At 40.7% G+C, this 15740-nt stretch overlaps 1 protein-coding gene across 1 annotated transcript; it reads left to right on the forward strand.

Moving 5' to 3' along the window:
- The first annotated feature begins 212 nt into the window (after positions 1-212).
- On the forward strand, positions 213-14377 carry LOC135480837 (interferon-induced protein 44-like). The gene is made up of 7 exons (XM_064760766.1): positions 213-254; positions 2314-2383; positions 6128-6317; positions 6943-7080; positions 11088-11253; positions 12533-12805; positions 13454-14377. The coding sequence occupies exons 1-6, from the start codon at positions 221-223 to the stop codon at positions 12802-12804; spliced, it is 870 nt and encodes a 289-aa protein (XP_064616836.1). The 5' UTR covers positions 213-220; the 3' UTR covers position 12805; positions 13454-14377.
- Positions 14378-15740: the final 1363 nt, after the last annotated feature.

The raw sequence follows: 15740 nt of genomic DNA on the forward strand, positions 1-15740 counted from the left end.
ACATGTTTCAGGGAATTTGTGCATTCTAAATATAGGGTAGGGTTCGAGCTGTGGAGGGTGATGGGTGATGGGGGGATGGGGGAGGGGGTGATGGGGATGCTGCAGCTATTTCTTTTCCCATTGTTTACAAGCAACTGTGTAGCGGAAGCTGTGTCTCGATTTGTCTGTGGGTCAGTTGATCGACTAAATTGTTCATATTCTTTTTTAGGCCAAAGTGACTATGACGTCCTATGTGAAGAAACTACTGGGTTTTGGTAAGTATTTTTTAGCGAGCAACCTGGTACTTCTATATATGTCATTCGTTTTGTTTGTTTTTTATGAGGGGGGGGGGGGCGGGAGATTTTTGACAGCATGTGTTTTAACATGGTCATGCTATCCTTACACCTCTCCTAAACGAAGTTAGAAAGGGGGTATAATGGAATCACCGCATTTGTCCATCTGATAGTAGGTGCGATTTTTTCAATGCATCTCCTCCCAATCCACAGCACCGAATGTGATGGTGTTAAGGTTGTCTTTCCTTTGTTTCTGTAAATGTTGGTGGATGAAAAGGGGGTATATTCGGACATCAGGATTCTAGTTCAGCATGAGAGCTCTGAGAGCAAGGCGAAACAAACCCTATACTGGCGGATTTCCGCTTTTTTCTTTTTCTTTTTTGTTTCGGTTTCTTTGGAGGCCAATTGTATAGCAACAATCTTTGAAACCGCTACTGCAATAACCAATGCCACCTCCTCCGACACGTCCAAATTCACAGCCAACGCCACTTCCATTGCAAGTGTTACTGCCAGTTGTATATTCACGGCCACGGCCACTTCTACCGCCACAGCCTTCGCCACCCCTACTGCCACCATACCTATCGCCACACGATGCACATCATCACCCGCACCGCCTCTTTCATCTCCACCGCGATATCTACCATCTCCATCACCGCCACTTCCACTTCCACCTCCACCTCCATCGCAATCGCTACCGCCACTTTCACCATCACCTTCAATACCATCGCTATTTTCACCTCCACCACTTGCAATGCCACCGACGCCGTCACCTCCAGCGCCACTGCCTCCATTACTTTTACGTGCTGATCTTGACGTCCTGCTTCAGTGAAAATGTTCATTAATGAATCACAAATTCATACCAGGCATAAAAACATTATACAAATATATATTTTGGTGGCGTATACAGAAGTTTTGTGTATGCTTTGAACATGGGCCGAATTTAGTCGAAGTCACCTGTAGAGCGTGATGTGGATCGCGTTGTGTCACAAGTAGACAGCTCATCCGAGTCTACATCCCTTCGCCATCTAAAATGGATCATGTAGTAGTGATATCTATAAATTTTTGCTCGCCTTATGTATAACTCGCATTATGTGACAACAAATACCATTTAACCTATGATAATCCATTCCCTCTCCAATTGTTTTCCATGTGCAGTTTTAATTTATTGGTGGATGTGATGATGTGTCGTGTCGATAACTCCGACTGTCTTCCACGTACATGTAGAGTTTTAATTTTGGTGGATACACAGATGACAATGTAACTCACATTTGCCCATTTCTGCGTTTACCATGGTAACCAGATTGCTATTCCCCTTATATCTGCTAGATGCATGTAAACAGACAAGCATGAACTTCGTGTACAGGCGACAACTCAAATTGTTGTCCACGTTCTATTTTATTTCTTGGTTGATACTTAGACGGAGGTGACGATGTACCGGGAGTCACATTAGTTCATTTTCACGGTTGTCATGGAAACCAGTTTGCCATCATATATATATACTACATAAATACATATGATTTTGAGTCCGGGCTACAACTCCAATTATTTTCCATGTGCAGTTTTAAGTTTTGGTGGCTATACAGATACAGATGTGACGATGTGTCGCCCTTCACATTTGTCCAGTTTTATACGTCCGCTCCTAATAGGCAGAGAGGATTATGGTAAAAGTAATTTTGTGCGTCTGTTCTTCCATATTCATGACCGGACTATATCTCCAGTTGTCTTCCTTGTGCAGTTTTAACTTTTGGTGCATAGGTAGATACAGATGTGATGATGTTTTATGTACGGTATACCTTTCAGTTTACTGTTTTTATTTAATACATAAAAAATCATCAACACCTGTCAAGTATTTTCCCTCAGAGTTTATTGTCATCACAATGGTACTGGTATTCTTTTATACGTTTGAAACAAATGTATTTGTTCGGACGTATAATGTGTTCACCTGAACTCTTGTTTTTAAATGGCTTGTAAATTTGCTGGATACGGACTTAAAATAAGATATAAAAGACTTCCTGTATGGCATAAAGACAATTCATTTCAGGTACTCCACGACCCCCAACTCCTCCACCCAAGTTGATAGATTCCTGGCGAGATGTAGACTGGAATACGCTGTAAGTCTCAAAGTCGTGTAATACGCCATTCATGGTATTCATGTATGTGTGTGTGTGTGCGTGTGCGTGCGTGCGTGCGTTGCGTGCGTTGCGTGCGTTGCGTGCGAGTACATGAGTGCGTGTGCATGAGTGCGTGTATGTATGTTTGCCTCGGGGTTTTGTGTCATACTTAACAATTTTCATTCATTCGAGTGAGTGAGTAAGTGTTTGGGGTTTAACGTCGTACTTAACAATTTTTCAGTCATAACGACAAAGGAATCCTTAGAGTGCATGCAATGTGCCTCCTTGTTGCAGAACGGATATCCTCATTCATATGATGACGAGGAGTCTTTATGTGTGTCCATATAAGTACATGAAGTCACCGAGACATGCAAATCCGAGAATCAATACCAGTACCGATCAAAAAAAAAACATCGATGACGTGTTTGGACGATCGGGAAAGACGTGTGAGCGTCTGTGATGTTATAGTTATGTGGATATATGTACATGTGTGCGTGTATATTGTTTACGTGGTACTAGTAGTCATTTCTGTATGAGGACTGCGGAGCCTCCGTGGCTCATTTGGTTAGCGCGCTAATAATCCAGGAGCCTCTCACCAATGCGGTCGCTGTGAGTTCAAGTCCAGCTCATGGTGGCTTCCTTTCCGGCCGTACGTGGGAAGCTCTGTCTTCATCGTGGGGTTTCCCCGTGCTCTGCTCGGTTTCCTCCCACCATAATGCTGGCCGCCGTCGTATAAGTGAAAGAGTACAGCGTAAAACACCAAATAAATAAATAAACAAATAACAATAAACACCCACATGCGTATAACATTAAAGTGAGCACATAGTCAGCCACTAAACCTGAATTAATTGATAAAGTAGTATTCCAGAAATGTTCTAAATATATTGTGAAAATTCTACACCGTTTATCAAAAAATGTAAATGGCACACGATCGTCAGTCCGTAGCCACTCATTTGGTGACGCCATCTTGCCATGTTATAGCAATATAGAGTGATGTCACAAACCCTGGGAGCTCTTCTGTACCATCGGTATTAAGCAATGTGACAGTAAGAAAATACAAACCAAGATACCTGATACCCAACCAAAGAGTGTCAGCTCTGTTCCGTGTTCAAAGGGCCGATGTTTCTTTTAGCCTTCTCGGTCAGGGCAATGTTCGTTGAGTCGTGTTTTATTAGCCCTGCTCGTCTTCACCCTGCATGGATGTAAGCATTTCGCCTAGCTGGCAGTTCTTCCGGGAAGTTACCGAACATAGCAGAACCTTCTCATTAATAACAGACTCTTTCATTCAGATTTTGGGAAGATATTTTCGTAACAAATCTGACTTTGCTTAGGTAATATAATGCAAAGTCACAATATTTTTCTCCAAGCAATGACTCTCCTCAGGCGTTTTTTCTTTTGCCAGCTCACCCTGACAAGTTACTGCAGTATCCTGCCCAACATTTACACATTGTGACACGGGCAGCCGTTCTCAGTTCCATGCTTATAATTGTTTAGTTCAAAATACATCAGTTTAACACTTGAACTAGCCGCAAAATCCAACTTATTGCATCGATATCTCTCTATATCTCTCTTGTGATTGGCCAACTTCATAAGGGCTTCCACAACATGGCTACTCCAGTTGAATTGTCCATCAGTGCCATATCCCGAAAACTGAACTTCATATTCTCCGCTTTCAAAACTTTATACATTTTTTTGTATATTTTTCCTACACCCCTACTACATTTTTTCTATGTATACATAGTTGCAGACTTTATGTTCACTTTAAAGATGTTCACCCCATCTTTTCCGATCATCCTAGCACTTGATCGATACTTTTTATTGATCGGAGGTATTGATTCTGGGCTTTGCAGGTCTTGGTGACTACTCATATATTGTGCCTGCTTATGCCAGGGCGAGTTCGTGCCGCTAAAATTCTAGGCCCACTTCTTTCTCTAATTTTTGTAAATATCATAAATGTGAATACTAGATGTGATATCAACATCTTTGCTGATGACGTTTTTATCCCAAGAGATTTTACTACAGCCTAAAATAAAATAAATCGCCACCTCGATCGTTATTCACATTGAGCAAACCAGTGGATGATAAAATTTAATGCAAAAATAAAAAAGTATACTCAATGGTCGTGGGTTTCCCCTGGGGTCTGCCCGGTTCCCTCCCACCATAATGCTGGCCGCCGTCTTATGAGCGAAATATTCTTGAGTACGGCGTAAAACACCAACCAAAATTTAATAAATATCACCTTTGAGACGTACCCAATGTACCAAAAACTGTATTTAGATGGTAATGAAGTGAGTGTTCAATCTCATACACATCTTGGTATCACTTTGCAACACAATAGTAGATGGGACGAACATCACTTGTAAGATCACTTGTAAGATCACTTGTAAACAAATGCAATGAGAAATTGAAAATTGTTAATAGAGTAAAGAGAACATTGATTGTATAATAACATTATATAATAGTATGGTGATACTTTATATAACAAGTGAATATTCTTGAGTACGGCGTAAAACACCAATCAAATAAATAAATAAATATATAACAACTGTAATATAGCGCTCTCTCAAAGGCCGAACAATATCCAACTTCGTGCAGCTTTGCTCTGTACAGGTGGACTTCGTCGAACATCAAACAAGGCTCTTCTTACTAAACTTAATTGGACACCACTGTATATTCGGCGTAGACAACACAGGATTGTACTGTTCTTTAAAAATGTAAATGGACTCTCTTCGGCTTATTTACCATAAAGACCAATTACAGAAATCAGTGCATACATCTTGAGGCATAAAGAAAATTTACGCTTATTTAGATGTCGGCTCAGTTTCTATGAATCCTCAGTTTTTCCGAAAAGTACTCATGATTGGAATAATCTGAGTACATTCGTAATTCTTCCATTAAAGAACTTAAAACATTTATAACCCTACCAAGTTCTACTTCACATGACTTATTATCCTTATATAATATCTTTAGCAGCTTTCCATCTGCTTTGCAGTGTGAGCGCTCTTCGAGCTGATCTCTTTAAACTCAACGTTGTTGAAGATCCTACTTGCGCTTTTTGTAATGATCCGCAAGAAAATACTTATCATTATTTCTTGCATTGCCCTCAATTTGCCACACAATGGTAATGGTAATGTTAATGCTGAAATGGCCTACTAAATACATCTCACTCCATCATATATCTCTGTAAAGGCAGTTACGAACTAATTAAAAGTGGTTAACTGAAGTATATATCTGTGTTTTGGACGTGCAGTTGTTCCATCCATAACGTATTAGTACATTCATAACCATGCTTGAACATTTATAACTATGTCTGTGTCTGTATACATAATTTGCTTGCTGTCATGTTGAGGAGACCTTCTTAGTGGCCGTTAGGCTGTAAGGAATCCTCTTTAAAGAAATAAAGAAATAAATAAAATAAAATAAAATAAAATTAAATTAAATTAAATTAAATTAAATTAAATTAAATTAAATTAAATTAATTAAATTAAATTAAATTAAATTAAATTAAATTAAATTAAATTAAATTAAATTAAATTAGTGTTGCAAGCACTGAGGTACTAGTATCATGTCCAAGACACCAGACAAGACACTCAACCAAATCACATTATACAGTTTATAAGGTGCTTGACTAGGTGCGGTGATATTTTCCCCGGTCTCTTCCAGTTAAAAATTTTACTGCCATCATGTCAATGAAATATCAATCAAACCATTCCCAAATGCTCTGTTTGACTTCTGTTTTTGAAGAGACGCACTAAAGAAGGATGTCCTGGGATATTCTACCGGGAAGGAAAACGCTCCGTTCGCGAATATCGTCATGTTTGGTCAAGTCGGTGCTGGGAAGTCCAGTTATTTCAATACCATTGACTCCATTTGTAAAGGGAGGTTTGCGGCACGCTTTGAAACTGGCGAAAGTAGAAGCAGCGTAACGAAATGGGTAATTTTTGTGTCTTAGCATTTAGCCATTGGGCAATGACCCAGGTGTCTCTCAGCAACGCGGTCACTGTCCAGCTCATGCTGCCTTCCTCTCCGGCCATACATTCTGCAAGCAATCTGAGACATGGATAAACGATACTTCCAAACTAAACTAAATTTTCTATTACTGTTTTACAGCACACTTAGAAAGGAACAGTTATAAATGCACGACATGAATGAGCTGGAGTGGTTAAAAAATTAGAAGCATAGGTGTATTAGATACATTATTCACACGATCACAGACACTGCCTTCTGATTGGTGAAAAAAATTTTTCGAAAGTATTTTCTGAATGTATTTTTCAAAATTCATTCTTAAGTAGGTAAAGTGAAGAATTATACTTTATGTTCGAGCTCCTTTTGCTTTCGATCTAATCAGTATATTTACACTAAATCTCACAGAAGATTAAATTTTAATTACCACAAGTAATTATGTCATTTTTTACTCATGTATATGATGATCAACATTTTCAGTGCCACAGAAATTATTTGCTGCAGAGCGGGTAGAAATAATGTAAAATGAAAGAGCATACGTCAAAGGCGAAAATGATTAAAATGTAGCTAACGATGATAGTGTTTTCTGTTGCAAGTTCCGAAAAACACGTTTTGGAGGCAATAATGGCCCTGCATTCTACGTATGCGATACAATGGGAATGGAAGAGGACCAAGGTCTTGACGTCACAGACTTCCCTTTCATCCTAGACGGTCACCTCTCGGACAAATTTCAGGTGAGGTCAGAAAGTCCTGGTGAGGTTGGTAAGAGGTAAAGGAGAGGTGAGGTTAGGAGACAACATCTTCGTAAGTTCGAGGTGTTGAAGGCACCATTTGTGTCACTTCAGGGTGGGGTTGACAGAACATGAGGTTAGGTCAGAAGACATCTGTGTAAGTTTGGGGATGTTGGCAACATGGTGATGTAAGGCCTGAAATCAACATCCGTGTTAGCCCCGGGTGAGGTTGAGAGCAATGTGTCAGTTCCGGGTGAGATTGGCACAATGTGGCCACAGGACCCCCATTAGTTTTCCATAGGCGACAATGTTAACGTTTAGCGATGGTTAAAACATTCTGTGGCCAATAAGCTTTGGTGCATACTTTGCCCAGCCTGTGAGAAAGCAGCCATAAAAATATTGACATAATGCTGGCCGTCAAAATCTGCATCTTTTTCTGCCGGTAGCTGGATGGGGTGCCTAGCAACCCCAAGGAGACGTTACTCGCAGCCTCATCACCACCTGTCTCCTTGTGTCCTCTCGCCCAGAATTTTAATCTTTCATCATTAAAACTCATACCTGCCCAAAGCTTAGACTTAGAAAGCTCCGGCTGAGTTTGGTAACGTGGAGAGGAGAGGTAAGGTAAAAACATTCCATGTGAAGTTGGTGGCATGGAGAGGAGAGGCGAGGTCAGAAAGTTACGGGTGATGTTGGTAGCAGGTTAAGGAGAGGTGAGGTCAGGAAGTTACGGGTGATGTTGGTAGCAGGTTAAGGAGAGGTGAGGTCAGAAGGTTACGGGTGATGTTGGTAGCAGGTTAAGGAGAGGTGAGGTCAGAAAGTTACGGGTGATGTTGGTAGCAGGTTAAGGAGAGGTGAGGTCAGAAAGTTACGGGTGATGTTGGTAACATGTGGAGAAAAAGTGGGGTTAGGAGACAACATCTGTGTGAGTTCCAGGTGAGGCTGACAGCAATGGTGGGACCAGAAGACAATATTTGTGACATTTCCGGCTGAGGTTAGCAGCAATGTGAGATGAGGCTAGAAGACAACATCTGTGTCAGTTCCGGGTGTGGTTGACAGTAATGTGACGAGAGGTCAGAAGAAACCTCTATGTCAGTTCCCGATGAGGTTGAGAGGTCCGAAGACATCTGTGTAAATTCTGGGGAAAATGTAACATGGCGATGTAAGGCCAGAGTCAACTACTGTATTACATCCGGGTAAGGTTGACAGCAGTGTGAGGCGAGGTCAGAGGTCAACATCTCTGTTAGTTCCGGGTGAGGTTAACGGTAATGTGAGGTGAGGTCAGAAACCACCATGTGTGTCAGTTCCAGACGAGGTTGAGGTGAGGTCAGAAGACATCCGTGTAAGTTCAGGGGAAATTGGTAACATGGCAATGTAGAGTCATATATCTACTTCTGTATTAGTTCTGGGTGAGTTGACAGCTGTGTGAGGTTAGGTGAGAAGCCAGCATCTGTGTTAGTTCCGTGTGAGGTCGACAGTAATGTGAGGTGACGTCAGAAGTCAACACCTGTGTCAGTTCGGGTAGCGTTGACACAGTGTGAGGTAAGGTTAGAAGACATCTTTGTAGGTTCTGGAGAAATTGGTAACATGGCGATGCAAGGCCAGAAATCAACATCTGTGTTAGTTCAGGGTAAGGTTGACAGTAATGTGAAGTGATGAGTCAGCTTCTGTATTAGTTCAGGGTGAGGTTGACAGCTGTGTCAGGTGAGGTGTATTAGTTCTGGCTGAGGGTTGACAAGCCTGTGTGAAGCTGCACTTGCCGAAAACTAATGGACATTAAAACATATACATTCCTGCATGTACCTGTATGTGCAGGGGAACAAGAAAAAATCAGGTTAATGTACTAACTTTACAGTTTTATTTTTTTGAAGAGGCATAACTAATTTTCACTGTAAAATACCGGAACTTAGTAAAATGTATGAGTGTGTGTATCTACAGGTGATTGTAGTTCTTGTCCACTCTTGTCACTTTTGAAGTCTGAATTACTGGACCAAATACCAGAGTAAAAATTAAACTTCTGATAAAATGCCACAAATGTTAAGAATGAATGAATGATTATGGTTTAACGCCACATCGGCAGTATTTCAGCCATATCGTGGCGACAAATGTTAAGAAAAGTATACTACAGATTCAGTGTACATAAATATGACTTATGTTAATACCTTCGCTCAGAAATAAAACATGATGTGCAGAAGGTGACCTAAAATAATTTGGCTGACACAATGCATGGATTGGACAAATCATGCACAGACTACAACGGTACTGAATCAGTCGCGTGTTTCAGAGATGATTCCTCAACAAACTGCGTTTCAGTGATGCTTATGTGTTTTAGATTATTTGTCTGATAATACTCATAATTTATCCAGATGTGATCAAATTATACGGCCAGGGTCAAATTATACGGCCAGGGTCAAATTATACGGCCAGGGTCAAATTATACGGCCAGGATCCGGTCTGAGTCCAGAAATAACTTCAGCCAGACTGTCAGTTGTATGATTCACTATGCCAAAATAAATTGGCTAATTATAGTCCTAAGTGTGTGTTTTTTTTTGTTCATAATAACGTAAGTCTTTAGCACACGAATATGAAAAATTGTTTATACCTACTTTTTAAATCTTCAAAGTTTACAATCACTGAATCAGACACGGATTTTTGAAATAAAAGTGTATTGTTGTGGATCGAAGTATACACGCGCATCTTTTCAACAAGTCTGTCACAGAGACCGTTAGTTAAAAGTAACAAGTTATAACCTGTAAGTTCTAACATCAAACGACAATTAGTTTATCTACTCTGGTTTGAAGTTATAAGTTACAGGCTGAACTTGTAACTCATAACTAAAGGTCTCTATTGATAGGCTTTTCTCGTGTAAGGTTTTTGTCACTTGCAGTTGACCGCTACCAAGTACCAGTGCAAGCTGGGTCAGCGGGTATACGTGTATATGTACACAACTGCGAGAATGATCTTCCCAGACATTTAAAAGCTACTTTTTAAAGATAGTGTTTCTAGATGTGCATAATATGCTTTGGAATAAAATGGATATCCCTCTTGTCTGTTAACTTTCAGAATAATAAGCCCTTATTTTGAAAATTATTAGACTCGACTGATATCCATCGTAACACAGGCACTCGAGTTGTATAACCTCTATTTGTTACACATACCGGTAAACAATGAGACGGAATGATCTGACCTCGGGCAGTTGGGATTTAGCAAACGTAAAGATTTAGCAAACATAAAGAATTTTTCACAAACTTTGGTTGACAGTTGACCGGTGTTGACCTTTTAACTTATTATAAATTAAAAATTTTGTAAGTGGGTGTATGATAATGGGGTAGGGGTGTGTGTGTGTGTGTGTGTGTGTGTGGGTGTGTGTGTTGTGTGTGTGTGTGTGTTATTTGCTACAGCTTAAGCAATTACATGAACAGGTAGAACAAAACCCTAACTGGGTGTAAATTGACAATAGGCCGTGTTTCACGGAGGATTCTGCTGGTGAACTATGTATTCCCGGCACTTTAATGTTATTGCGTGTTAAATGTGATGACAACACAGCATTTTGAGTATTTCCAGACCAGTGATGTCTAATAAATTTCAATTAACATAACTGCATTTTCTTTTACTTTATTCTGTCTAAGCCATTGTGCTAGGGGCGTGTAATTTGCTACTGCTTAAGCATATACATGAGCAGTCAGAATGAAACCCTAATTGAGGTAAATTGACAAGAGGCCGTATTTCACCTGTGATGTGTGACCATTTGCCAGCTATCACACTGCCGTCTCGTCTGTCACATATATGCACTACCGGAGCTCCAGGACATCCACACAGACCCCATACAAGCCTATAACCTATGTACTTACTTATAAATAACACATGGAGATTGAAAAATCGATTAGTTATACCAGTAAGTCAATGATTTAAGGTTTACGATATAGCCACTTAAGGAATAATCAAATAATGGGAGCGCGTGTTTACGGAATTGTTGGGATGGCTGTATTTGACGCTGGACTTTTGATTGACAGTTCGACGGTCGTGTCACAGAAGACTCGCCAGGCTTTGTACCGTCCCCATCGCTCGGTCAGAGGATGCACTGCCTGTGTTATATCATGGACTCTTGCAAACTTACCATGATCTCTGGTGACACCCAGACGAAAATTGCACTGGTCAAAGATCTTGCTAGTGCCAGAAGTAAGTGAGCAAATTTGCATCTCACAATCTGGTTAATCAGTTTTAAAACTATTCTCAGGTAAAGTACATAGTGTTATCATGATATATTACTGACATACAGTCAGGTCGAAGTCAATTACAAAACCGTACCGAGACGAAGTAACGCTTTACTGTTTTAGTAATGTAGTTTGTTGTTCTTCATATATTCCACGTCAACAGCCAGGCTTTAATTGCATGTGAATAGGGACAACCTGAGAAAAACAACACATACTTAACCTTCTAACTGAATATATATTAAATGCCTTACAACAGAAGGTAGTTCCTTCTCACAGAAGCTGGTTCATTCTGGTAGAAAGCAGCTCCTTCCATCACAAGGTAACTCCTTTCAACAACTGATAGTTCTTTCTAGCAAAAAGCAGCTCCTTCCGGCAGAATATAGTTCGTTCTAGCAGAATGTTTTATTGATAGTCCCTATTAATAGCAGAATGTACTTCTTTCTAACAGAAGATATTTCCTTCTGGCAGAATGTAGTTTCTTTTAACAGATTTTTTTTTAGAAAACGTTAGTACCTTTTAGCAGACAGTAGTTTCTTTCAGCAGAAGATATAATGTCGAACAGTTGACCTCAATAGTCAAGGGTCGTGTAAACTAACGATATACTCAATGATGCGATATACTCAATGATGCGATATACTCAATGAAACTTTATATCTACGATCTGTGAAACTTTACACATATACATGTCATAGACTTCCTGAGACCTGATTACATTTTGGTGTGCGAAACTGCTCTCTTACCTGCTTTTTTCACTGATCAGAATTTGCTTGTGGACTCTCCAGGAGGCTTCATTGCACTCATTGTATATGATTATCTAAGCTGGGCTTTGTTTTACTTTTTGAGGTCAAAATTCGTCTCAAACAGCTGAGAAAATAGTGTCGACACTGTATCGTTAAAATAACTTTGCAGCTTTTCATCCAATATATTATACGTAATTTTCACGAGGCCTATCTTTGTCCTATTTTTCCAGATGTCACAGTTCGGTCTTATTTGATTACTAACTGAGTATTGTATCATTTTTATTCATTGTTTTATGTGTTTATGTTTAGACCAATATCATGACAGTTGAATGAAGCGGAAAGGGAGGGGGGGTTGTCGGGTTGAAATTTTATTCAAACAATTCTTTTTAGTTTTGAAGTGAAGAGTTCTTAAGTATGGCGTTAAAGAATTAAGATTAATATTTTAAATTTTACCATCAAATTTATATCCGGTGTTACAATGTAACTTTGGCCTTTCTTTTTCAGACATCCGCTTTGTCATTCTGCTGACCAAAATTGACCTGTTATGCCCGGAAGTAGCCCGGGACACGAAGAACGCTTACCGGAGTCGCGCCGTGCGTGAGGTTGTAGAACAGGTCAGCTCTCTGACCGGCACCCCCATCGGCTTTATCTACCTGGTCAAGAATTATGCAAGTGAGAAAGATCTTGACCCCGTCATGGACGCGTTGGCTCTGACAGCGCTTCGGCAGATGTTATGGTTCTGTGACGACATCTTAGAAGAGTCAGATGACGAATAAGGTATCTTATAGCAAAATTTGATTCGGATTTAATTTATTTATTATTTATTCGATTGGTGTTTTACGCCATACTCAAGAACATTTCACTTATAGGACGCGGCCAGCATTATAGTGGGAGGAAACCCCACGACCATCCGCAGGGTGCTGACATTCCTTCTCAATTACACCCTGAGAGGAAGCCAGCATGAGTTGGACTTGAACTCACAGTGACTGCATTAGTGAGTGACGCCCGAGTCATTGCACCGCGCTGGCACTTTAGTCACTAGGCCAATGAGGCCCCGGTACGGCATTAATGGCGGCGTTGTCAATAATATTGTAGCGTCCTAACCCACCAACAGCTATAGTAGAGTCTCACCAAAGTGGCCGATATGAATTTTGATTTTGTCCTTATTGGAAATAGGCTTGTTGGTTTGGCCGAAAAATCTTTTTGGAAAATTTACAAGGTTTGGCTACACAAAGTGAGTAATTACATTTCATATACAGTACCCTTGTTTCCCGTTACCATAATGCTGGCCACTGTCGCTTAAGGGAAATGCGCTTGAGTATGACGTAAAACACAAATCAAATAAATAAAGAAAACAAATAAATAAATAAATCAATCAATATATAGTATTTGATTTCCGGATCTGATTTAAATCATTCTTTTCAGATCAACCGTCGGTACTGTTCAAGATCAGGGATGTCCCTTTCAGACATGAAATAATCGCTCCGGGATCTTGAAGCAATTTTAGACTTAAGTCAAAATTTCAATGATTAAACTTGGTATTTTCCTTGTCAATATTTTAGCTGAAAGTTGTATTACAATAATTTACCCAGACATTTACGTTGTGAAGAAATATTTTAACATTGTTGCATAAGAAATAACTATTGTAAAGTCATTTGAAGTTTTTACTAAAATCTAAGATATTAAACAGTAATCTTTAGTATGACCTTGGGCGTGTTTTTTCTTTTACAGTTTTGCCTATAATGTTCGCAGAAGTGGTCATTTGTACAGAAAATCTGTAGTATCTTGAGTGGGAACTATATATGTATATAGTCTGTTAAAACTGAAATGTAATAATGTTCACTATGTTAAATCATTTTATCTTCATCAATTATGTTAGAACATTTTGACAGCGGTGCGGGAGAATCATTTATAATGTTAGATTTAACACTTTACAAAACGATTAGCTAATGTTGTAACTTATGATCAATGTATTTTTCCCTTACATATTATTATTATTATTATTAGGTTTTATTGTAGACTTAAGTCCATATAACACAAACATGCGTGATAAATACAAAGATTACATATAATGATAGCTTATAACCAGACAGTGTTTTAATAAAGAGTATGACTCTACTTATTACTAAATAAACACGGACATCTAAGGTCCATAACCAGGTATCGTTTGATTGTTACTCAATTCCAGTCTCGTTAACAAGGAGTCTGTTTCTCCAGAAGACACTACACTGTGCATGATAAACACCTCACTAGCACTACAGCTGTGTTTTAACTTCATCACCCACCTGAATGCATTGTTACAGATTGCTTTCATTTTGTTGAAACTTTTCTGCCAATGTACTGACCATAGTGAACAACAATAAATATGTGAACAATACGACTTAAACACCCGTTTCTTCACAACAGAAGAACATTCACTCTAACACAAAGTTGTCTGCGTTGTTCGTAAATGTCATCGCTATCACTAAAATACACATTCCTTTTGACAGACAGTATGATGGCTCCGCAGAACGTCATAGACTACAACTGTTTTGTGTGTGTGTGTGTGTGTGTGTGTGTGTGTGTGTGTGTGTGTGTGTGTGTGTGTGTGTGTGTGTGTGTATGGTTAAGACGCCACTTTCGGTGTGGGGAGGATGTGGGGGTAGTCGTGGAGGCAAGAAGCCACTATAGCTGTTGGCGGGGGGGGGGGGGGGAGGGGTTAAGACGCTACCATAGCTGGTGGGGGTTAAGGCGCTACAACAGTGGGGGTGGGGGTGGTGGGTGGGGGGTGGGGGGGTGTTAGACGCTACTTCAGCTGTTGGGGAGGTTAAGACACTACTATAGCCGTTGGGGGGTGGGGGTGGGGGGTGGGGGGGTGAACGCTACTATAGCAGGTGGGGAGGGTTAAGACACTACCATAGCTGGTGGTGGGGGGTAAGACGCTATCATAGTTGGTGGGGAGGGTTAAGACGCTACCATAGCTGGTGGGGAGGATTAAGACGCTACCATAGCTGGTGGGGGTGGGGTGGGGTGGGGTGGGGTGGGGGTAAGATGCTACCATAGGTTTTGGGGGGTTAGGACGCTACTATAGCTGGTGGGAGCTGAGACGCTTGTAACGCTGTTGGGGGGGGGGGGTAAGACATTACTGCAGCTGTTGGGGGGTAAAACGGTACTATACCGGGTAGGGGGGAGACGCTACTATAGCTGGTGGGAGGTGAGACTCTACCATAGCTGTTGGGGGGGGGGGGGTTTAGGACGCTACTATAGCTGTTGGGGGGGGGGGGGTAATACACTATTATAGCGTGTTGGGGGGTTGTCCTACTATAGCTGTTGGGGAGCTAAGACGCTACAATAGATGTTGTGGGGGCTAAGACGCTTTAATAGCTGTTGGGGAGGTTTAAGACGCTACCATGGCTGGTGGGTGTGGGGGTTAAGACGCTACTATAGCTGGCCGGAGGTGAGACTACTACAGCTGTTGGGGGGTTAAGACAGTACTATTGTTGTTGGGGGGTTAAGACGCTACTATTCCAGTTGGGGGGGGGGGGGTAAGACGCTACTATTCGTGTTGGGGAGGTTAAGACGCTACCATAGCTGTTGGGGGGGGGACGCTACCATAGCTGGGAGGGTTTAAGACGCTACTATAACTTTTAGTTGTTAATACGCTATTATAGCTGGCGGGGGGGGGGAGTAAGACGCTACTATTGCTGGGGGTGAGGGGTTGGGTTAAGACGCT

Source organism: Liolophura sinensis, chromosome 13, assembly GCF_032854445.1.
Source record: "Liolophura sinensis isolate JHLJ2023 chromosome 13, CUHK_Ljap_v2, whole genome shotgun sequence".
In the NCBI taxonomy this organism is placed as follows: Eukaryota; Metazoa; Mollusca; class Polyplacophora; order Chitonida; family Chitonidae; genus Liolophura; species Liolophura sinensis.